This window comes from Drosophila subobscura, chromosome E (assembly GCF_008121235.1).
Source record: "Drosophila subobscura isolate 14011-0131.10 chromosome E, UCBerk_Dsub_1.0, whole genome shotgun sequence".
NCBI classification, from domain to species: domain Eukaryota; kingdom Metazoa; phylum Arthropoda; class Insecta; order Diptera; family Drosophilidae; genus Drosophila; species Drosophila subobscura.
In genome coordinates, this window is record NC_048531.1 from 9,387,130 (window position 1) to 9,410,915 (window position 23,786).

General features: G+C 45.4%; 3 protein-coding genes and 1 long non-coding RNA gene across 7 annotated transcripts; all 4 read left to right on the plus strand.

Annotated features, from left to right (window-relative positions):
- Positions 1 to 582: 582 nt before the first annotated feature.
- On the plus strand, positions 583 to 1,659 carry LOC117891581. The gene is made up of 2 exons (XM_034797107.1): positions 583 to 712; positions 763 to 1,659. Exons 1-2 carry the CDS (start codon positions 647 to 649, stop codon positions 1,645 to 1,647), a joined length of 951 nt encoding a protein of 316 aa, XP_034652998.1. The 5' UTR covers positions 583 to 646; the 3' UTR covers positions 1,648 to 1,659.
- A 378-nt stretch (positions 1,660 to 2,037) lies between these two features.
- Positions 2,038 to 3,289, plus strand: LOC117891580. Its single transcript, XM_034797106.1, has 2 exons — positions 2,038 to 2,187; positions 2,250 to 3,289. The coding sequence occupies exons 1-2, from the start codon at positions 2,137 to 2,139 to the stop codon at positions 3,264 to 3,266; spliced, it is 1,068 nt and encodes a 355-aa protein (XP_034652997.1). The 5' UTR covers positions 2,038 to 2,136; the 3' UTR covers positions 3,267 to 3,289.
- Positions 3,290 to 6,231: 2,942 nt separating this feature from the next.
- Positions 6,232 to 23,433, plus strand: LOC117891578 (dnaJ homolog subfamily B member 6-A). 4 transcript variants are annotated; one of them, XM_034797102.1, is made up of 8 exons: positions 6,232 to 6,369; positions 6,893 to 6,927; positions 21,016 to 21,173; positions 21,235 to 21,344; positions 21,482 to 21,727; positions 21,963 to 22,175; positions 22,235 to 22,568; positions 22,633 to 23,433. In XM_034797102.1, the coding sequence occupies exons 3-8, from the start codon at positions 21,109 to 21,111 to the stop codon at positions 22,736 to 22,738; spliced, it is 1,074 nt and encodes a 357-aa protein (XP_034652993.1). In that variant the 5' UTR covers positions 6,232 to 6,369; positions 6,893 to 6,927; positions 21,016 to 21,108; the 3' UTR covers positions 22,739 to 23,433. The 4 variants fall into 4 exon arrangements, with proteins under 4 accessions (XP_034652993.1, XP_034652996.1, XP_034652994.1 ...); XM_034797103.1 differs by lacking the exons at positions 6,232 to 6,369; positions 6,893 to 6,927 and adding an exon at positions 17,246 to 17,439; XM_034797104.1 differs by lacking the exons at positions 6,232 to 6,369; positions 6,893 to 6,927 and adding an exon at positions 20,930 to 20,948.
- Positions 8,691 to 23,433, plus strand: LOC117891603. Its single transcript, XR_004648637.1, has 3 exons — positions 8,691 to 8,702; positions 20,054 to 20,058; positions 23,026 to 23,433. It is a non-coding gene; the product is annotated as an uncharacterized LOC117891603 (long non-coding RNA).
- Positions 23,434 to 23,786: the final 353 nt, after the last annotated feature.

A 23,786-nucleotide genomic window follows, 5' to 3' on the forward strand; every position in this document is an offset into this window, starting at 1 on the left:
TTATAAATCATCACTTCTCGAGTGTTTGTCAGGCGCACGCAGCATAAATCACAGTCCAACTTGAAGACGGAGCACCAGTCGCAGTCGGAGTCCCAGTCCCAGTCGCGTGGTGCAGTCTGTCCATACACTTTTTTGTCATCGCACTCCGCTAATGATGCACTCAGCCACATCGATCTTCGGTTGAAACATCTGTGGCAAGTTCGAGTTTCCTGACACTCCCACGCCATTCTTGGTTTCCGATTACGTTGTCAAAGGTGAACATTGGACCTTCCCTTACTCTCCACTATCCACTCTCCAGTCTCCAGTGGAGGGGCGTGCATTGAACTCTTTGTGGAAATTGTAGCCTGATTAATTTGTGGGGCTGTCTGTTTGTTTGCCACAAGTTTGCCCAATTTGTGTGACAAACTAATGGGGCAGGGCATGGCAGGGCAGGACAGGACAGAAAAATGTGTCTGAAAAGGGTGTACAAAATGTGTTGGACAATTAGCCCCTAAACCACATGGAATTATTCCGATTTTTCAAGCAATTTGATGCCAGGAATAGTCAGCAAGCAGCCTTGGCTAAATATTTCATTCTACTTTAGTTAGTGTTTTATTTTCTTTAGTTGCGAACGGTAGAGAGCAAACACAAATTTTATTTGCCATTTATGTTAAATTTCGCCATGAATCAAATTTATGCTGTGCTGTTTGTAGGCCTCGGCTGCCTTTTTAGCGTAAGTTTTTGACTTTTTCAGGTGACTTTTGCTGACTTTTGCTTTTCCAGCTGTTGCCTGTGTCTGCCATTCCCCTGCCCGCCAATCGGAGCTCAATCGCAGCTCCACGGAAGTCTGTGGCGGTGCAGGATCTGGAGGTGGCTGCCGATACGCAGCATCAAGTCGGGAATGGGCTGTCAAAAATGGGCCTGTTTCCGGGTGCTTATAAAAGCAAACTCCGCACTGTGGGAAAAGCAGAAGCAGCAGCAGCGCCAGCAACAGCGAAGGGGACTGTGGCAGGTCGTCCGCTGACCAACGCTGGCCTCAACTTCTGGGCCAAGCCCAAAGCAAAGCCAAAAGGTGAGGCTGCCACAGCAGCAGCAGCGGCACCAAAAATATCCGCCAGAGCAGGCGGTGGACAGGTGCGTGGCAAGAGTCTGGAGAGAACGATATCCGTGCCCCGCATGCAGAGCGATCATATGGGCAATTGGGTGTTCAATCCGTGGGGCGTCACCTTCGGCGTACTGTGGCAGGACACGCGAATGCATTACCAAGTGAAGAACAGCATGACTGAGATTCTGGAGGATACGCCACACGGCGGCCACTACAATCTCTATTACAACTTCAAGCAGACGAAAGTGTGCAGGGGCAAGTCGACGATTTACAACAGGCCGCGGGTGTACCAGTGGCTGCAGCGGCGCATCGTGCAGGAGAAGACGCCCAATTTCGATGTGTTCAGCAAGTACAGGCCCATCTGGCTGGATCTGCGCCGCGAGCTCTACACGATGGGCAGATCGGAGTCCTGCCACATATCGGCAATGGACGACTGGCTGCTGTACAACAACTGCGCCATACTGCGGAACATGCGAATGGAGTACATCATACCCAAGTATCCGTTGCATCAGATCGCCTATTGGCACACTCACTTTCGAAAAGAGTTGACTTATAAATTGTGAATGCTAGTGGCAGCTTTCCAACTGACCATCAAAATCATTAAAAAGTCATTCAATGCTACATACATGTGTGTGTACGGTAATCTAACGGAATTCTTGCGGGGGTTCGCATCGGTCATTCTGCACTTATGGGTTAGAGCGGGACAACTATTGAGTGCAGAAATGTGCGTGCAGTGCATGTTCATTCCTGATCTATTTACCTGCGCTCTGCTCTGCTCTCTCTCCTCTTTCTCTTTGCTCCATTCGCTCTCTTGCAAGTGAATGCAAATAGAGCAAAAGCAAAAGCAAAAGCACGAGAGGTGAGAGCGGATTGAAAGCTTCTGCTTCTGTTCTCTCTCAACAAAACCCAAGCCTGTCATTCGATTGTTGTCTACTTTTCGTTGCCTTTACATTGCAAACTAGTTCAAACTGTGACACAATACAATAACAGCATATTCATTTTTTTCATTAAAAACACCACACACAACAACACAACAACACAACACAACGGCAATGACGAAGAAAAATTACCTAGTGTTTGCTGGCATCGGCTGTCTAATTAGCGTAAGTTTTTGCCTTATTCCAAATGCAATTCACTGTCCCAAAAATGCAATTTTCCATTACAGGTGATGCTTGCCATGCCGCCGCCTCAGCTGAGTTTTAAGGATCCGAACAGAGGATTCCATAATATCAGCCAGAGGGTCGTACTGGAGGCACACCAACGCACCCGCTCGTGGCTTTCCAGCGCCATCGAACTGGAAACGCGATCAACAAAGTCCCCGCGCACGGGCACGGGAACGGGCACGGGCACGACAAAAGCTCAGCTCCCGGCTGCTCTCAATGTCTCTGGACATGATGTGCTGCCAAATAACGGCAGCAGCGAGTCTGGCGATGGGCTAATTCGTCTGTTTCCCAGAGTCTTCCCAGAAGCCAGCAGCACCAAGTTGCCCGGACGCCTGGCCAGCACAACACACAGCCTGAGGGCCAGGCCAAAAAATGATGGCATTACGATACGTTACAGGGCAGCGACAGTCGCCACGCCACCCACCACCGAAGCTGTTCAGAGCCTTAACGGCAATGGAGAGCAGCAAACCACAGACAGTTGGCCTGTGAATCCTTGGGGCGGTGTCAACTTCCTGCAACCGCCTGTGAGCCGGAAAAAGGGGAAAAGATCCAGAACGGATCCGGTTACGTTCAGGCCCAGTCACACCAAGTCCTACTACACGACCATCTACTGGTGGTATCCCGTGCTAACCGATAACCCCAACTGGAAGTATATCCCAGATCGTGTCGGCGTCACCAAGGTGTGCCGCGGCAAGTCCACCGTCTACAATGTGCCCGTCGTGTACGACTGGCTGACGATACGGGTTCGCAACAAGACGATGTACGCCCGGCCCGTCTTTATGCCACTCAGAAAGGAGCTCTTCGATTTTGGCCTCTCGGAGATGTGCCACACGAACGATACGCGCGAGTGGTCCGATTACATCAATTGCGCCATCATACGGAACATGAGGATGGAGTACATGATACCCAAGTATCCGCTGCATCAGATTGCCTACTTTTACCCCACGTGGCATGGCAGCACCGCTCATCCACAGGGACACGTTTCCACGCACGGACCTGGCTGGGGTGGCGGCAAGTAAATAAATGTGCCAATTGTGAACAATAAATGTGTGTAAATATAAGAAAATATATCCATAAGAAATTGTTACCCTGTGCCAGCTACTTGTGGCTCGATTTTTTGTCAATTTCTCTTCTGCTTGCAGCAGCCAACTAATGCCCGCATTTAATTTCATTCATAAAAAAAGAGTTCCCCCACTGTGGGATGACAGATATAAATATTAATTAAGGAAAGGAAAAAATAAGAGAGAGAGAATGCTGCCTGTGAGTACGAGTATTATTAATTTAATGTGCGCTCGTTTCGAATTTGGTTCCCGATTCTCGGTTCCCATTTCCCCGGCTGGCTCGCTGTTGTTCCAAGAAACATGTTTGGGGCGGAGTGCGTGGAGTTGAAGGCGTCACTCCGTCATTCCGTGTCGTGTTTATGCCTGCAGAGAGCAGACAAGACTCATAAATTACAACCAATTATCAAATTAGATTTGTACAAAACATGCAGTTTAAATCATATAAAAGTGATCTCTTCTTTTTTTTTAACGACACAATCGAGCAGAGGGAGCTCCCTGCTCGGATTTTGTGTTTTTTTACGGGTGAGTTTCTTCTTTTGGCTTTTGTATGGCCAAAAGTAGAATCGATTTGGTTGCATGTGCTGCTGATGGCCGCAATTAAACGACAACTTTCCACGCGGCGCTGCAATCGAACAAGAATTAGCAGACAATGTGAGCCCTGACAGGCGGCGGGCAATTAATTTGATGCAATTACTCAGGCCTCCCCGTGGATCTCCACGGAACTGACAGATACTCTGGAGTGGAGATCGCTGCAGTGTGTCTGATGTTGCCACCTCAACGCATCGATGGCCCTGGGATCTGTGATGCACAGAGTTGAAAAGTGTTCTCCTCATTTTCCACAAACAATCGTGGACGGGCGCTGGCATTTTAATGAGCCAAACGCACTCACCCCTCGTCACGAGTGGCGGCAAATTGGCCCACTGAAAGGGGTGTAAGAGAGTGGGGAGAGTGGGGAGAGTGGGGAGAGTGGGGAGCGCTGCTATACGATCCTCCATGCTACTCTAGAGAGTCTACTAATTGACATCGGCAATGGCTGCTCCTCCTGCTTCTGCTGCTGCTCCTCCTGCAACTTGCACGCTTGTTGTCTGTGTTTTGTCTGTGATATCAAACAGTTTCACGCACAAATTGAACCTGATAATTGTGCCTGGCAGATTTATGGCCCCAACTGATGAGCATATGTTTTAATTAATTCCCAAGAAAGTGTGCCTTGGCCGCTCCTTTTGCGGATAATCCACTGCGCCTGCGCCTTGATCGATCGATGCCCCTTGGCCAGCACCGTTTGTAATTCCTTTGTTTGACGCCTTCCTACTTATGTAATTATGACAAATGTCTAGCCCCCTAATGCCACAAAAAAAAAATCCAAAACCCAAGCGTTACCCCGCTCTTACCCCTCCTCCATCCTCCATCATTGTGGCTGTGGCTGTGGCCACATCTGCGTGACATTTTGTGTTGTTGTCTTGTTTCTGGGGCGGCTCGCGACAGTCCCCGCCGCCGCCATCCGAGGGAGATTAATGCGGTGAGGAAAATCATAAATTAATTAGAAGTCTCCCCACTCCCCGCACCCCTCTCCATCCCGCTGCTGCACCGAACTGGAGTCCGCCGCGAGTTGCAGATGCTCATCGGTGACACTTAGCGGGCGATTTATTGTCATTAGAGGGATGGATGTGCTGCGATGCTGAAGTTTCCTCAAACCACATACAGGTGTTGTCACAGCACCGCTTAATTAGCCTTTATTATTAGCTACGATGTGGCAACTAAATGGTCAAATGTCGGAGAAACAGTCTCAGTCGCAGTCGCAGTCGCAGCCACAAGGCGAATCCAAGCCGATGCCCTGCCCCATTCCTATGCGTAGTTTTCCCCGACTTCCTGTTGGAAAGTTGGCGCCTAATGCCGTCGTTTAGGGACAATTAGCGACACGCCCTTTGGCGCCAGCGCCAGCCATGAATGTTGACTAGTTTTTGGGGGCAGGGCAGGTCTTGGGAATTCCAGTCTGTCGTCAGTGTGTCGCGACTTCAACATCCTGCCTTAAGGGCTGGGAATGTCCCCAACAAATGTAGATTATAATTGTTGCATATCCTACACATTTTTTGTGTTGTTTTCTGTGAATTTGAAGGAGGATCAGATTCGACACAGCATCCAATGAAGTCCAACTGCAGTGCCGCGGAAATAAAAGAATCCTTCGACAAGGATTTCCCACTCGGTTGCTGCCTGTCACTCCCAGCTTCAAGTGCAAATATCACAAAGAGGCCTCAAATCAAATGACTTGAATATTTCTCATGTTCAAAATAAAGGCATGTAAGCGCGGAAATAGTTCCGCCTATCGCACAAAAATATCCATATATCGATAAATATATATTAAATATCGTGACAGTTCAAAGTGATGCCAGACTGTTAGAAAAACATCTTAGATACATCGGCTGGACACTCGAGTGCTGCCAGGGATGCATTAACGCAACTTCAGCAACATTCATCATACCTTGGATAAACATTTAATTAACATTAACATTAACCATAAAATATTTAAAATAATTATAATGCTTAACATTAAAATAACATATTAGCAGTACTTTAACAGGGACTTTCTCAGGGATTCTAATAAGGTAATATAAGCTGATGGTATGTAGAAGATCTTTAACAGAAAACTGTTAACTCAAAACTGTGTCCGCCCTCCATCCAACCTATCTTTGTCTAACTCTCTCTCGTAATACCAACCCAAATATACCAAAATATTGCTTCCATTCTTGAAATATTCCGAAAATATACCGGCAACTCAGTTTCGACATTAAAATATACTGAAAAGTATACAAAATATCGCACCGATATTATCGTATCAACAAATAAAAAATATCATCCATATCGATAGATCGATTAAATATCAACAATCCTACTCGTCGCCAAACAACAACAAACAAAATTTCCAGCAACACCGCGGCGAACGCCGAACTTTTTTCTGCATTTTCACACGAAAAACGCGCGCTTGGCTTGGCGTCTTTAGTTAAAATCCACCGGAATAACAGTTGGTGTTCGCTGCAAGACTGAATTGAATTAGTGCAGAGCGACGGTAATTAATTTGCATTCATTTCAATAACCAAAAATTTATTGCAAGAGAAGCGGAGGAGAAGAAGAAGAAGCAGAGGCCCAAAGCCAAAGAAGTTGACATTGAAGTCGGAGCGCGTGTGTGGCTTGTGTGCGTACGCGAGTGTGTTGGTGTGTGCGAAATTCTTTTGTGCTTTATTCTCTGCAAAAAGTCAAAGGTGTGAAATAAAAGTTGCAAAATAAATTGAAAAGCGAAAACCAAGTGCATGCGCCTAACACTAGACGGGTAGCTGCTTCGTGCCAATTCGATGCTTTGTTAAAAATCAATAAAATGCTGTAATTGTTGCTGTCGCAATTTCCGTCAACAAGCCGGAGGGGGGTCACTCTCTTTCCTTCGTACACACACATATATCTCTCGCGCAGTGTTCTCTCTCTATCTCTCTCGTCGCTCGCCTTATCGTGTTTGGCTTGTAGTTTTTATCGTGTCCCCCATTAGAGTGACTTTAAATAATACAATTTATCGCCTCTTTTCGGTTCACGCAAAGAAGGAAGGGAAAGATTTCCAGCTTAAAGGGAGAGAACGGTAAGCAATTAAACAAATTAATAAAATGGCCGTTTGGCAACTGTTTCGGTTACGCTTGTTGCACACACACACACCCCTACAGGGAAGTTTTTTGTTGTTTCTTTTCTTTTTTTTTTTGACAAGTTCAATAATCGAAAGTGCCTATTGTCATCCCTGTCCCACACGCGTATATATGCTAATGAACAACGGTTCAATGCACCGCTCGTTGAGATTTTGAGTTATTGCTCCCTCTGGCTGATTTGATCTGATGTTCTGTCGCATTTCCTCAAACGATACTGCAGCTGGCTGCTGCGTCAGCTGTGCTCGGTTACCGTTAAACCCGTTTCTGACTCAAAATGCCAATTGTATTATTTTGTGCTGCTATCGAACGCGAGCGGTAATTTACCTTTTTTGGCCGTCCAGCAATTTGTTTAGCTCGCAAGCATCGAATTTGTTGCAATTAAAAATTGATTTTCCGTTTGCAGCAGCAATCAAATTGTCAGAAACTGCAACTACAAGCAATTTTCCGTATCTACAAAGACAAAAAAACAACAAAAACTAAAATAAAAACTCAGTCAAGGCATTGTCTTGTTTTATTGTTTTCGTGTTTTGCTTTTGCTTGTACCATTCGCTTGCTTGCCACGCTTTGTGGCAGTCCATTGTCGTTGTTGTTGCTGCCTTCCACATCATGTTGCAATGGGCATGGCTAATTTTCGGTTTAACAAAAGTTAAGTACACCGCTCTTTGAGCTTTGGTCGTCGACGTTGTTAACGAAACGGTGTTCGCTTTGTCCCCCCCTGCCTGCCTGCCCGCCTGCCTGCCTGCCCTCCTCTTCTCTTTCTCACACAGCAATTGACAGCCGTGCTTTTTCTTCTCCACTTCGTTTCGAGGTTTTTTTTTTACTTATCGTGTGTCAGAGCATCATTCGCTCTGGCTGGCGCTAGGCAATTGCGAAAAGGAAATAAAATAAAATTGAAAACAAATGAGAGTGTAGTAATTGCCAATACTCATTGATGCAACGAGATGTTCATAATTTCCAATTGCTTTTACAGTTAAAGAGTCCATGTTTTTGTTGTCCACATTTAATAAATGAAAAAAAAAGAATATTTCTTCTCATACCGGGAATCGAACACGTGCCGCTCGGGTGAAAGCAGGTTAGGCAACCACTAGACCAAGGTTTTTTTGCTGTTGTTAATGCACTTCAATTAAATCAATTATCCAATTCACTATCTAGACTTGCAACACGGTGAGAGAGAGGCTTCAATTGGAAGCCGAAAATCCGACAACAGCTCCACTTATTGACCTCCACCCAAAGGCTGTAGCCTGTACAGCACGAAGCCTGGGTTCAAGTGGTTTTTTAATGAGCAATCCCAGCTATGGGTATGATCCGGCTCAATGAACCACCGGCCACCGCGTACCCCTCCCTCATCGCCAGCTGCAGCTGCAACTCAATTTTCCAAACTCGAAACTCGATGGAAAAGGAAAAGAGGCAACACAACAAAAAAATCAGCTAATTCATCAAAAGTGTGGCAAAGCCGGGACTGCCAACAGTGAGCCATTGTTGTTGCCCAACACGCCTACTTTTCGCTAGTGTCCGCCCCATTAGTTGCATGCTGCTAGCTGACTGCTGTCTGCCACTTTCGAAGCCAATTGAAAAACTCATGTTGCCTTTTTATATGCCATCATCATCAACATCCAACATCATCCGCGTACTGTATCTGTATCTCGGTATCCCAGACATTAGAAGCGCGTGTGAGACGTTCGATTGAGCCAGAAGCGGATAAAAAGGCAAAAGCGTACAAATTACCATTTTTTATATATTGTTTGTTTTTTTCCTCAAAGAAAGCCAAGCCCCGGTCGGATCGATGGCGGTGGCGGTGGCGGCGTGAGAGAAGCAGCAAAAAGACGTTAAACTTTTTTCTTCGTTTTTGTTAAACGCTAAAAGTAACGCCAACGCTCACTGAGCTCTATGGCTTACCCTGTTCTAGGGTACTACGATTATCATAATGCATAACGAGATGTTAAAGTTTCTGTGAAGTTTTAGAGTTATTTAAACATGCATTTCCAGTACCTAATGTTGTGAGCCATTTAATTGCTTGAAATGCTTGCCAAATACTTTTCCAGGGTATACATAATTCGTTGGCAAAGTTGGCTTCCTGCCTTTTGTTCGTTAAAAACCAGTTGAGCAACAAGAACAAAAGGCAGCAGCTGTTGCTCTTCCCTCTCTCTCTCCATCTCCCTCTCCACCGCTCTCTTCTCTGCTTTGCTACGTTGACTGCATATTAAGCTCTGCCCGCACGGCTGGTGCGCCTGCGCCGACCGCATTGCTTACTGTGTGCTTGTGTCTGTTATGTGGCTGTGTCTGTGTGCTTTCTAAGCTCTGTTTGTTTTGTATAAGAGCGCAGGGCACGGTTTGTGCTCCCATCATTTGGATTTTTGCAAAGGGAGACAGGCAGCTGCTAATGCTAAATGGAATTGTCGAGGCCTTTGCTGACTGACTGATAAAATGGGTTGAACCGAAACACCCATGAACCTTTGTAATATCTTTTTCGACTTTTAAGTGCGCTTTTGTCTGTCTTGCCCGCCTGTGTAGTCGTCTGTCTATCGCCACCATAAAGGCAATTAACATGCAAACTTTAACGGCAGACAATCAATCCATTAAAAATGCCTCACGCACTCCCCATTTCTTTGTCTGTGACTCTCTGCTGGACTCTGTGACTCCTCTATCCATTTAACTGGGGGTCTCTGGCTCTGTCTCTGTCTCTGTTTGTTGTCATTGTCTCGCTGTCGTGAGGTGCAGCAGCAGCAGCAGCAGCAACAGTTTGGGTAGGAAAACGTGTAAATTTCGTTTGACAGCTTGACAGAAGCAGAAGAAAAAGCGAAAATAAATAAGCTGAAAAGCAAAGCTAATGCCCCCAAGTCGTACTCCTAGTCGTAGTTTCACCTCATCCATCGCCCATTTAGCATGACAATCAGACGATGGCAGACAGTGGAGAGAGGGGACTGGGGAACGGGGGACCAGGGGGAACATTAATACGCGCAGGTCATGCATGGCCTGCAGTTGGAATCGGCGTGCCACACCTCTTTGGGCTTTGTTGCAAAAACTGTTTTCACTCTTCATTTTCACGTTCGTGGAAATGCGCACATGGAGACACGCCCCACCCCACCCCGACCCGCCTCGCTCCGCACCAAACCAAAAAAAATCAACAACAACAAGAAGGGCATTGACACACATTTTTCGGCGTGTCTTTGGTGCTTTGCGTGCCCCAAGTGCGAGGCCAGATATTGGTCAAGACACGACCAAGCGACGCACATGTATTTATGTAGATAAATCTCTTCCCAAAGATGAGGGAGAGGCCAACAGAAAGAAAGTGTTCGAAAAGCGATACTGGGGCTGCCGGGGATGCTGATGCTGGCCAGGTAGACGCATGTCCAATAAATAAATTGAAATATTTACGCTTTGAGACGAAAGAATCGAAAGAAACGACCGATGCCGCGAAAGAGGTTCGTTGGAGCCGTGTGCCGGGGGAGAGACACGAACCGGTCTCAAGTCGGGTCTGGCCTGCATCCCTATAATCGCTTCATTCGGCGCAGCGCTCAGCTCTGGGCTGCAGCTGAGCTCTGCAGCTGTGACCCACTCCCAGTTGTCCAACCCGAACGACCAACCGTACGTACATATCTGCGCACATTTATCGCGTCTGCCGTGTGCTTGTCGGCGGTGGCGGGGGACTAATGCCAAAAATATAAAAATTTCACCTCCGGTCACACGCTTGAGAAGAGAAGTCACACTCAGCCTCAAACAACAAACAGACAGACGGACGACAGGCAGGCAGACTGGCAGGCGAATTGAAAACGCGATGGGGATGTTAATGGAGATGGGGTGGAGGCAATAGTTAATTAAACAAAAACTGCGCCCATGGCAAATGAGAAAATTGATTGCATGGCAGGGAAGTGGAAAGCCCAAAAAGCATTGCCTGCAAGTAATGCAAAATAATTGAAATACGACCACAAAGGAGACCGACCCTGAAGCTGAAGCTTTGGATTGCAGATTTATGGGATCTATTTCAGCTGCAACTATTTGTGTGATTATCTAGATATGGTTAGATAGTTGCGATTGTGGATTCCACGCTTTAGCATTTCTCAAGTGAAAAGAAATTTCAAACGCGTCTTGTGGTCGTTGTTGCATTTCCTTTTTGGGCTTAATGCGATGGGACGCAGCAACGTTGCGTTGATTAACCGCACATTTTGCAGTGCTTTCCGCTAATCTGCAACTCCTCCTCCGCTCCGCTGATGCTCCATTTTCAGTGGAACGCCGAAACGAGTATGCCTGACTGCTGCTGTGACCATTGAGGCGATGTTGCCTGCCTGCCTGCTGCTCCATGAAGATAAATGATTGAATGTCCGGATGCACTTGAAGCGCACATCAGCAGCAAAATTGTTGCCTGTCAGCAGCAGCGGCATTGAAATTGTGTGCCATTCAAATACAAATGGGGCGGCGGTGGTAAGGAAAACTCTACTCTTTTGGCTAACTGTTTATGGGGGAATCAATCATTGAACCGGTTCCCCCACCTAATGAGCGGCACTTGTTGTTCCATGGCCTAATCATATTTTACACCGTATCCATCTTCATCTACAAGTTACAGACTTAATGTTGTATTTCTCTCTCTCTCTCTCTCTCTCTCTCTCTCTGTCTGTCTGTCTCCCACAGAGTCCATGGTTATCGCTTACACGTGTCTCTTGGGGGGGATCAAACATAATTTATTAATTGGGTCGAGGAGTAGTCTTGGCTGGGATCGGGGTAATGAACTTGTTTGTGGATTGATTAAATGGTTTATTTTAATGAAAAATGTCTGAGAAATTGGCTAAGGTTTGCCCACAGACACAGCCGACTATTTTTGTAGCAGTTCCCAAGCTTGAATCTTGAAATGATGTCATATACTACAAACATTGTGCTTATGTAGCTCTTTTTTTTGTGCGGCTGCCGTGATGTGGTTCTTCCCTTGAAGTTCTCAAGAACTTGGCATTGCTACTTGATCGTTATCACACAACACCACGCCAGAGCACCACGATCGATAGGGTGGAGGTCGGCCTTGCAACTCTCAAATTTCTCTGCTGCAGGGAAACGATAATTGTTTCGTACTTGCACAGATCTGCCCCGACACGCTTCATCTAGAATTTAATTCAAAGCAAAAAGCGCAAACCCGAGATCCACGAAGGTCTGCCGCGCCTTTTGTATCTGTATCTCTGTTTCCATATCCATTAATTAGAGGCAATCGCTGGCGATGCGCGTCCGTCGAGATTCTTTTGTCTGAAACTTCTCGGGAAATGATTATAATAATTTATTTGATTTTTGCATTGCCATTACCAAGCCAAAAACGCTCTTCATGTGCTTTGTAGTTTCTCGTTTTGGAGTTTGTTCATTTAATTATGGCCAAACACAACTATTCGTTTCGTTTGCAATTTGCGAATCATTTGCAAGATGTTTGGTTATCATTGAGTCATGTTCCCAGGCAGAACATGGTTTTTATTTTTGTTAAATTGTAAAGAGAACAAAGACAATAAAGTGAAACCAACACTTAACCAACACTAAAACATGCGTCTGTGCAGCTATTTCATTTAACCAACACTCAAGCAACGGTCGTGCTGCATCTCCCATTTGCATGGCCACCCAGCCTGTGTCGCTTAACGCCTATCAACACTGTTTTGTGGTGTAATTACTTTAAAAATCACCTTTCTGCTGTGTGTTTACGTATGTGTGTGTGTGACAGTCGCAGTCGCAGCAATTACTTGCCAATTACAACAATTTATTACTGTCTTTTGTCTCTCGTTACTTTTTTTTATGATTATTGCATTCAATTAAATTAAATTGCTTTGGAAATTGGGTCCGTTTTCTTGCCATTCATCCGTCCATCGCATCGTCCAATGGCCAAGCGCGGCTTCCACGCTCCGCGGCGCCACCATCCCTTTACCCGGCTTTCGTTTTGGTTTATGGCTTTAATTCCCCAACTATTTATAATAATTACTAAAGCAAATAAACCTACACAAAGCGGAGCAGCGAGCAGACTATAATAAAAAGCGATCTTTCGCTTTATTCGCTGTCATTTGGTGCCTGGTTGCTGGTTGCTGGGTGCTGGACCCGCGGGGCTTAGAGACCAAAACGAGCGTGAGCGGTGCCCCAAAGATCATTGGGGCACAGGCCCCGCCGGACTATGACTCTTACTCTTACTCTGACTCTGACTGTGAGACTCAATCTCAACTGACCAAACAGCTGGCGATGGTCCGGTCCATGGGGCTGTGGTAAAGATGACGACGACGACGCAGCGTCTGCCGTTGAATTTTCAGCTGAACAAACAACTCACAGAGTCATCGACGCGGCCTGCTGCTGTTGCTGATGCTGCTGGTTGACCTCAAAGTTGGTTTTTTTTGTACATTAAGTGCTCGGAGGGGCAAGGCAGTCGTTCTTTCTTCAGACACTTCAATGAGCGGGTAAAAGAGGGGTCTCATCTCAGAGTGTGTTTCAATTATCAATGAAAGAAGTCTTTTTAATGCATTAAAAATACAAAAGATGTTTGAAGTTCTTTCGGCGTAAAGCAAGAAGATTTAATGTGCTATGTGTCAGCATTTGATTTTGACAATTACCCAAAACTTTACATCAGATAACAGCACAGTTCCATTAGCGTCACAGTCGGGCTACAGCTGAGGTGTCAGCTCGCTTATGGGAAAGTGTATGTGCTGCTAATGGGAATATCCCATATATCATGTTGTTAGTACTTTACATTAAATTTAGCTAAAGGCTTTGGTTTGCTAGATATTTTTCCTCAAGCTTCTCTTTTTTTTATAATCCTTTGGCATTAATTGCCGCCCGGCACTCACAATAAAAGAAGAGACTCTGCCATAAACAGATATATGTACGTATAAATGGCACATACAAAGCTCGTAATCTAACCAGAGGCCATAAGAGCGGCCCACCTGTTGTCTCGTCTCGAGGCAGAGACACACAGACGACGGATCAGATGATCATCTTCGTACATATTGTATTGCTCATTTGCAACCGCATCTCCCGAGAAGTGCCAGAGGTTGGTTTTTTTGCGGTTTATCTAATTGGGAAATGTTTGACGTTGCGATCGTTAGCCCCACAGGCGGCAGCTCCAGCACTTGTCCCTGGGGTACTTGCTACAAATTGGGGCAACTTAAGACTTTGGGCACTGCCCTTAAGCGCTAAAACGAGCTGCGATTTGGGTTGATGGTGAAACAGTGGGCTCCCCTCCCTCCCCTCCTCTGTCTGCTTTCGCTAATAAAATTGTTTATGCCATCCATCTGCCGGATTTATGGACTCTTATGGCCCGACAAGAGAGGTTTATGTTTCAGGCTGACCGAGTTAGTCTTTTTTTTGTATTTTATTACGCTTCTTCTCTGTGGCTTGTCTCTCGGGGCTAATCACAGGTTTCCGCCCGAATCTAAACGAAAAGAAAAATAGCTTCAGGGTTGAGTGTGTTTTCTGTGTGGCTTTTGCGGTCGGAAAAGTGCAGTTTGCGCTTTAATAACTTCATTGTCAATGCAACAAGCGGCTGCACATCCAAACAAAAAGCCAGGCCATCCATCCAACGAGCAACCATTGTCCATTGCGGACTTGATCTAGATGATGCCCAGAGCTGGAGGCAACCGGACTTGCTTCGGCACAGACACACACAGTAGCTGAAACGGACGATCCTCTGTCCCAGGATGGACACGACACCCAGCGATGGCTATCAGATTTATGCCATCGCACAAGGAAGCAAGGGGGAGAGAGCTGCTCGAGAGTTTTGCCACAACGATTCCACAAATCAAACGGCAGTGTACATTGAGATCATCATCTGTCCGTCTGTCTGTCCGTCTGTCTGTTTGTCTGTCTCGTTGGCTACAGGTTTGTTTCTGGCTAACGATTGTGGTGGGTAGTAGTTGTTTATGTCAGTTGTCGGCATTAAACCCGACTTGCCTTATTTAGTTTTTGGTGTTTTATGACTGCATGACTCGGACGCGAACTCAAACTCAAATTCAAACTCGATCGATCGCTGGTTACACCCTCACACACGAGGCCAGCACACAAGTTGCTGGGCAAAGTACGGGGAGAAGGTTAAGGTTTATACGCACCGCCGCTTGATTAGATTAGATCACGAGTGTAACAACCTCCTCCAACTTGCTCATCCTACTGCCATAGATAAAATACTTGAACTCTACTCTCTCTCTCTGGTTTCATATGGTTATGTCACCCACTAATATCCCCCCTTGGATTCACTTGCGATCTCTGCTAAGCCTCTTCACATGTCGAATGTAATTCCCTTCACAGGCCATGACATGGCTGCAACATGACCACAGAGACCAAACCCGCAACCCAGCCATAGAATATTCCCAGCGAACGGCCGCAGATATTTCGAAATTTACATGGGAATGATTTTTGTTGTATTCGCCGAACAAACAAATCGAACAGCGGAAAAGAACGGAATGGAACGGAAGGGACGCCGCGCGGTTACGCCTTTGATTAGATACACAGTGCAGTACCACGCCCCTTTATATCTATAACAAGTAAAAAAGAAAAGGGCGAGACTCGCAATGCCCCCTATGGCTATAGGTTGGTAATAATTTCAACAGTTCTGCGAGTCTATCAAACACAAACTGCCAGTGGATAAGGGGTGCAGAAGAGAGAGCGGGGGGCATCGACAGCTGCAAAATTTCCTTGTCGGATGAATCAGCAGAGTCCGGCTGCTCTGCGCTGTATCGATGTAATTTACTTACAAGCAGCATTTTCGTTTATGGGATGGAAAGAAAATGCTGCTGTGTGTGTGTGTGTGTGTGAGTTGGGTGGGTGCTTTATAAATAGATTTATTCCCACGCCCACGTGTCTATTTCTAGGTCTTGTGGTGTGTGGCTTTTCATGTTATTATTATTATTGCTTCACATGGCATGGCGTGGCATTGCATTGTGTTGTGCCCCACTATTGTTGCCCCTAGGATTGTGCAATTTGGCGAGCTTCCCACCTTTCCTTTCGTTTTCCCCATCACGTTTCGTTATTCCCACTTTCCCCCGGAGTGCTCTCTGTTTCGTTTCCCCATTTAATTTGTGTTATTTCCCTGTATTAATTACTGACCATTTACCGCTACTGTTCCCATTTCTAGCATTCCGTTTACAGTTTTCTTCCTTCGTTAAAGTGTTCACTCTCTGTCCTCTGTCTCTCTTTCTCATTCTCTCTATCCGTTTTCGCATTCATATTTTTCTTCCGCAACACTTTTGACCAATTCATTTCGCCATTTCCCACACCCTCTCGAGTCTTTTACTTTCCGCTAAACTAAAAATACATTCCCACACACACGCAAAACAATTTGTATAGAAAATTGTTCAATTTATAAACTTTTCAATGATTTTCGCACAACATTTTGCTTGGAACCTCCTCCCCCGGCACTCACCACCTGCTCCTCGTGCTGTTGTTGTGCAGCGTCACACTGATTCAATAGCTAATGAGAATGGCATTTTCTGGAAGACTTTAACTGAGTTAGAACTTTGATCAGCATATAATTAATATGTTTATGTTCTCCACCATCGACAACCCAACAGTAAAAATTTCAATCACCTGTGTACCACTGTATTCGAAGGCGTCAACGACTCGGCAAGCATATTTCTAAAATTAAATATTTAAATTTGTTTTGCCTTTTGGTATATTCGCTGCCGTGCTCTGCCGCCTTTATAGCGCTATAAACTTTGGCTATATAGAAATCATATTTATTCAAATGAATCTCCAATCACTAAACCCCAGGCACAGGAGCGCAGGCCAGGCATTTCTGCGGAAACTATCATATGAATCATGTTCCCCGAAAAAGGGGGGGTTAACCACCATTAGCCACAATAACAGTAACTGATCTCACTCGTGAACATGCGCTGGCGCTGATAAGAAGACTGCTCGAAAAAACAAAATCGTGTTGGAAAGATAAATGATAAATTGAGATAATTTGTGCAGGAATTGGCGTAACAACTTCCGGTGAGCGGACGCCAGGTACGCACAAAAAAAGCCAAAGAGGAACATCAGCAAGCAGAGGAGCGGGAGCGAATTAATGCAAACAAAAGCTCTCTGCCGCGCACTCTCTTCGAGTGCTCTCCCAGGCTGCACACATTTAAGGTGAGGCCGCATCATTTCTACCACTCCCACTCTCGTCCTCAAAAGGCCAACATCGTGTAAAGAGTGTCCAAAAAGAGAGCGCTCTCTGGCCGTGCCTCGCCTTTTACAAATATACCTTGCGCTGTCAGCTGCTGCTGAGCGCTTTTGTTGTTTGGGTGTCTCTGCATTTTATTTTAAACCGTTGCCGCGTACGTGAGCGTTTTTTGTTAATTTAATTTATGCACTGCACTGCGTGGCTGCTTCTTCATTTCTTTATAATGTTTTGTGCAACGCTGCGGGCCGACTACGACAACAATGTGATAAAAACGAGAACTGAAATTGCTGGTTAACAATAACAAAAAAAAAATAAGAAAGAAAAATAAAATAAAATAACACAAATATTAAAAGTGAGTGAGTGCATCTCCTTTCCCTCTCGGGCACTCGGATTGCGTGACTTTTCTTTAAGCTCAAGATTCGTATAAATGCGCAGCGTTTTCTTATCGCACATTTGCTTTACTTTGCTTTGCGTTGGCCTCTATCAGTTTTTCATTGCTGGTTTCCTCTGCTGCGGGTTCTGCTAGTGTGTGTGTGTAAGTGTTTATTGCATCAAGGTGTATTTACATGGGGTGAAGTATTTACAGTTTGATTGACAAGTAATGTTTTGTGAGAGACATAAAAAGGGAAAAAGAGACAAAGAGAAAGAGAGAGAGTGGCAAGTAGAACGGTTAAATAGGGGTAGTGGGCATACCTCACCCCCTCTACAAATTAACCTTGGCTGTCAAAAGTAGGTTATGGCAAAAATATGCAACACCAACAACAGGCCCCCCTTTATCTGTCTCACTCTTTCGTGTAATTGAGCACGCAACCAACTGTTGTTGCTGCTGCTGGAGAGCCGCCGCCTGCCCGCTTGTTTATGGCTCTCTCTCTCTCTCCCCCCTTGGTAGCGGCAGCAACGACACTTGATTTGCTCTTCTCTATGCATCGGCACAATTAAGGTTTAATCGAGACGACAACAAATGGGGAAAAGTGTGAACACAAAACCACAAGACACAAGGTGATGTAATTTGCATAGACAGCCGCAGCAGCAGCAGCAGCAGCATCCACTCTGCAAACCACAGAGTACCAAGCGGCGCATACTTACACATAACTGGCGGAGTGTTTCAGGTTTGACGCTTCGCACCGCCGCGTAGGCAGTGCTAATAAATACACTTGTCCGAAAGAGTTGCATTAATTGTTGATTGAATTTGAAAAGCTAATCACCAGGCCCAACACTCGCAAGTCTCTTCCAAGTTTTAAGGCATATCATTGAATTGTTTTCCAAAGGCAGTTGATTTCCGGAACAGTTATTTCCAGTGCGAGTCAGAGTGTGATTCAATTAATCAAGTGATTTGTGTGCATGTTATGTGCATTGTTTACTCAGTGATTTGGCTTTTGTTTTATTTTTATCAGCTTTGACCTTACTCTCGTGTACACACTGTACGTATCTACATTCGAAACAACTCCCAAGAGAACATATTCATTCTGTAACTCGGTTCATTTATCGCACAGTGAATCATCTGAATGATGAAATTAGTCTGATCTTTAAAACCAGTTCAGTTCTGATTACTAACTGTATGTGAGAGTCTGGCGAGTGTGTAGAGACTATTTTAATTTGCTTTAGTTTAACGAACACCGCTATCTTTTCCCGATAAAACTGTAAGCAAGGGGATCCAGTAGTTTTCCCCTCCCAAACTTAAAGCTTCTTCGGACTGAGCAGCAAAATGCCTTAAATGCCATACTCCGCCCTCGCAATCGGGCGCCGCCGCCATACCAAACCGAATTCTAGCAAGGTGCTGAGTGACTGCCATCAGATATAGTCGTAGTCGGTGGTGAACTGCTTCGATTCGATTCCAAGCGATTGGATTTGAGTCAGCCGCTGCTGCTGGCAGGGAAATTCAAACCGCAACAGCAGGCCAGATATGTATCTCCCGCTTCTGCCCGTCCGTCCATGTCTTCACATCTTCACATCCATGTCCCGTTGTCCGTCTCCGTCTCTGTCTGTGCCTTTGCTGACGTGCAAAGCTCCAACCGACGAGTGTGTCATGCGGATGGCTGGCCAGCAGTGGCAGCAGCAGCGACGACGCCGCGTTGTCGTAGTCGTCATTTGCTGGTTTTAGACAATGCTACAAGTTCCTACACCTACGACCTAGAATCTGCCGAATATGTCAACAGGTACGAGTATGAGTATATCTACAATATAGGAGGTGGCAGCCAGCACAAGCCAACGAATATCGTTTATATAAATGAGGCAGGCCAGGCCGGCCACCTATCTCTATGTTTTGATATATAAATGGTGGATATTTATTTATATGTTATAGTATATGGGGACTATGTTCATAGAAACTAAAGGGTAATTTATTTCATTTCATTCTGGTAGAATACATTTTTCGATATTATTTAGTCTGTTTGCAAGTTGTGGGGGCATTTCACATCCGACAAGAAGATTAACGCAAGCATATAAAGATATAATATGTATTTGCATGTTCATTCAACGAAAGAGAAACTGATTTGAGCGCCGGCCCCCCGCCACCCCACGTGGTTTCTACCTCGCCCTCTCTCTGAATCTCAAATCATAAACTGATGAAAGTAGGAAATTCTTTTGCCAATGCAAAGGATACCTTCTCTTGTTGTTTCCATTTTAATATGTTTTCACTGTAATATACATATGTAAATCTGTATACCAATAATCCGCGACTTGTTTTAATGCTTGTTTAATCTGTGTTAATGACAAATTTATGTGAATCTTACGCACACGCATCTCGCATTGAATGCCACATAAATTAGAGCACAAAACTTAGAAAAAATACTCTCACGCGCGCGACTATATAGCAAAAATGTTGTCTAAATGATCACTTGATCGGATCGTGAAACGCCCCACAAGAACTCCCAGACACAAGCAACCCACACGAAAGAACAGCAACAGCAGAAAACATAACACAAACATTATTGGATATACGAAAGACTCGTACACCCATGTATCAGAAAAAGTTGGTCAATTTTGAAGATCGTTTCAGTGCTCGCTCGCTAGCTCGAAAATTGATTGTCATTTAGCCTGGGGGGAGGGTCCAACGCGCTTTCCTGTGGCCACAACTTGTGGCAGCATCCAACAATTGCCCCGTGTAATGTCTGATAAAAGAAAGAAAGAAACAACAAAACTAAACGAAATTGTGTCAAGGGGGCTGCATGACAACAAGAAACATTAGCGGCAGCAACAATAACAAAGCAAATTAAATAAAATTAGCGACTATTTTGCACGAAAATGTCGGTTGGTGGGTAAACAATAGGAGGAGGGTGCGGAGCAGGTGGCAAAGGGTCGGATGGTGGTGAGGAAAGCCACATGCAAAAGCACACACGCGTGAACGAACAACAACAACAACGTTTGCCCCAAAAGAGTTGATGGACGGCCTGAACGCCCTACACATGCGCCTTCGCCTGCTCAATGGGGGCCTCCACTGTCTCTCTTGTCTGTCTTTTTCTCTCGCTCTCCCTCTCTCGCAATTCGCGTGTGTGTGGGCGCTGCTGCTGCTGCGGCTGCTGGTGGCATAATGGGGTTTTCGTACGACATTGAACTCGAAAAAGTGTCGACGGCGACGGCGGCAGCCCAACTGAAGCGAAAGAGAAACAAAGTAAGATGTGGATAATCCCCGACCATACGGATACCCAGTAAACGAAATTTGCAGTATCGATCTTATGTGACATTTGCACTGCGATTGATCGAAGCATCCTCTGGCTTCGCTCTCATTTTATGGCTTCATTTGAATTTTATTTTAGTTAGTTATTCTCCCAGTAAGCCTTTGCTTTCCGGCAATAGAACATCCTAAAAATTATACACAATTCGAAATTTCCCGTGTGCTGTTTGTTGTCTGTTGTATCCCCGGTACACAAATCTCCCCCACACAAACGGACGTGAATCCTTTATTAATTGACTGTTTATTCTCTTGCAGAGGCTGCACCCTTTGCTGGACGGGCGAGTACTCAACTAATCGCAATTCCCACAACAATTAGACACTCCGACTGCACCCGAGAAGCCAGCCAAAATGGTGGACTACTATCAGGTTCTGGATGTGGCGCGCACAGCCACCGACAGTGAAGTGAAGAAGGCGTAAGTAGAGTCTTTGTTTATATTTATTTAACCTTATACTTATTCCTCGTACCTTTTGCAGCTATCGAAAATTAGCACTGAAATGGCATCCGGACAAGAATCCGGACAATCTGGATGAGGCCAATAAACGTTTTCGCGAGCTCTCCGAGGCCTACGAAGTCCTATCCGATGGTAAGTTGTGCTACCCACACTGACTCCACAGCCCCAATGGAAGGTTGGCGGGAAACGAGGGTCGCGGCTCGGCGCCGCGTTGTATCCTGTGAAGGATCACCGAATCGCAATGCTAAGTCTCTATCATGTGTGTTTAGCACGTAAGCGACGGATCTACGATGCCCGTGCCACGCTGCACAAATCCTCGGCGAGCAACAGCAGCAGCGGCAGCAGCAGCTACTCCCGCTATCGCAGCAGCAGCGGAGGAGGCAGTGGCTATGGTGGCTACGGCCGGGACTACGACTATGACTATTATCCGAGCTCCGGCCGAAGGTCCGGCAATCGCTATCAGGCGTTCACCTTCCGTAACTTGTTCGAGGGCACACCATTTCACAAGCTCTTTGGTAAAGGCCACAAGATGTTGCAAGTTGTTCGTTTATTGTTTACTTTGCTGCCTTGACAACCATGCCACCACCGCACGACGTTTGTTCCTCTTTGTTTTTTGTTGCAACTAATGTTAGGCCTGAGAACGCTAACCCAAACGCAGCCCAAAAAATGTTACTCAAACTAATCCAGAGAAAATTCGCAAACACTTTCCAATCCATGACTGATGTGCCTTTCCTTTCGTCCTTTTCGCAGAGAAGAAACGTCGCATCTATGACGAGTACGGCAAGGATGGTCTGGGCGAACGCGGACAGAGCCGCAACTCCCACGCCCGTCATCATTACAACACACACGAGTTTGTCGATGACTTTGATATTATGGGCGGCTTTCCGTTTGTTTTCCGACCCCCCGAGGAGGTCTTCCGCGAGTTCTTTGGCGTAAATTCGCCCTTTGCCGACTTTTTCAGAGGTAAGTTTGTGCTGTTGCTGCAACGGATTCATCTAATTGCAATCTAAACTCTATTTCAGATGCAAATGGCTACACAAATGGAACAATGAGCGGTGGCGGTGGCTCGAGCAGCAGTCGACGTCATGGGTCCAGTGCTGCGGGCGTTGGAGGAGCATCGCGCCATCATCATCACCATCACCAGCACAAAATGGCCAGCCCTTTTGGGGCGCCCATGCTCAACTACTCAATGATGGATTTTTTTGTGCCCAACGGCGGTTTCACCTCGTTCTCGTCCATGACGGCTGGCAATGGCAGCAGTGGCGTTACCCACATCTCTGGTGGCCCCAGTGCTGCCGTTAAGCGCACCTCCACATCGACGGTGTTTGTCAATGGCAAGAAGCTGATGACCAAGCGGTAAAGGATTCTCTGGCTCTGACCTCTGCATTTTCACTACAAATTCTGTTCTCACTCATTGCAGGGTCATCGAGAATGGCAAGGAAACTGTCTTTTCATATGAAAACGATGTCCTTAAATCAAAGACTGTGAACGGAGTTTCCCAAAAGCTCTCTTCAATATCTAATTAATGCAAGAAACAAATATATATAAAACATATACAAGCAGCAGTGGGCCACAACAACAACAACAACAGTAACAACAACAGCAACAATCAACAACAAAGAAAAAGTCATAAATGTAAAGGAAAACAAAGAAACTCACGAAGAACCTATGATTTCTTGAATGCTTCTTCGTTCCGATATATGGATACGTTCATTGATTTTGTTCTACATTAGAATTTAGTTAATTTTTAATGGAAAGAACAGCAGCAGCAGCCAGGAGCAGCCGAAGCACACCAGGACCAAGCAGCAAACAGCCGGCCAGGAGTCGAACCCAAAATTCCTTGTCAATGCTAGTTATGTTTTCAGCAATTTGTTTCGAAATCTTGCCACACACAGTCGACATTTTGTTGGCTTGTGGGCTGTAATATGTTTCGAGACAAATGGCCTGAAAATAATAAAATCCAAAATGATTCGAGCAGCTACTTAAACACACGCAATCGCCAAATGCTGTACGCTTAGGCAATTCTGAGCCACTAATTGTAATTCTAGGGGTCGGCTAAGAACGCTGGATCCAAGGGCGAGTGTGTGTCTGTGTGCGTGTGTATATGAATTGGGGGAGTGTTGAGTGGAGTGGGGGGAATTAAATATATATTTTATATATGTACGTAGCTATCTACCTTTAGTCACTTAAGTTGCCACAATACTTACTAGAGAAAACAAAAGAAAAGAAATGAAAAAAAAACAACTAAAATGCAAAAACCAGCAAAACGAAATCGAAAACGAAACACTTGAGTGCTCGCTCTGCGCTGAGTTAAACCTAAAACAACAAAAACACACCCGCATATATGCAGAATAATGAATGAATAAATAAATGAATACATTTCTGATGACATTAAATGTTTAAATATAAATATACATAATTCATAATTTTAAAAACTCTTTGTGTTAATTTTAAAGACGTGTATTTCATAGCGTATAGTCGTTTTTTAAATGCTTAAGCCTATTCTCTCACATAACCACCACAAAACGAATTGGCGGATTGAAAACAAATGAAAAATAATCTAACATACATGTA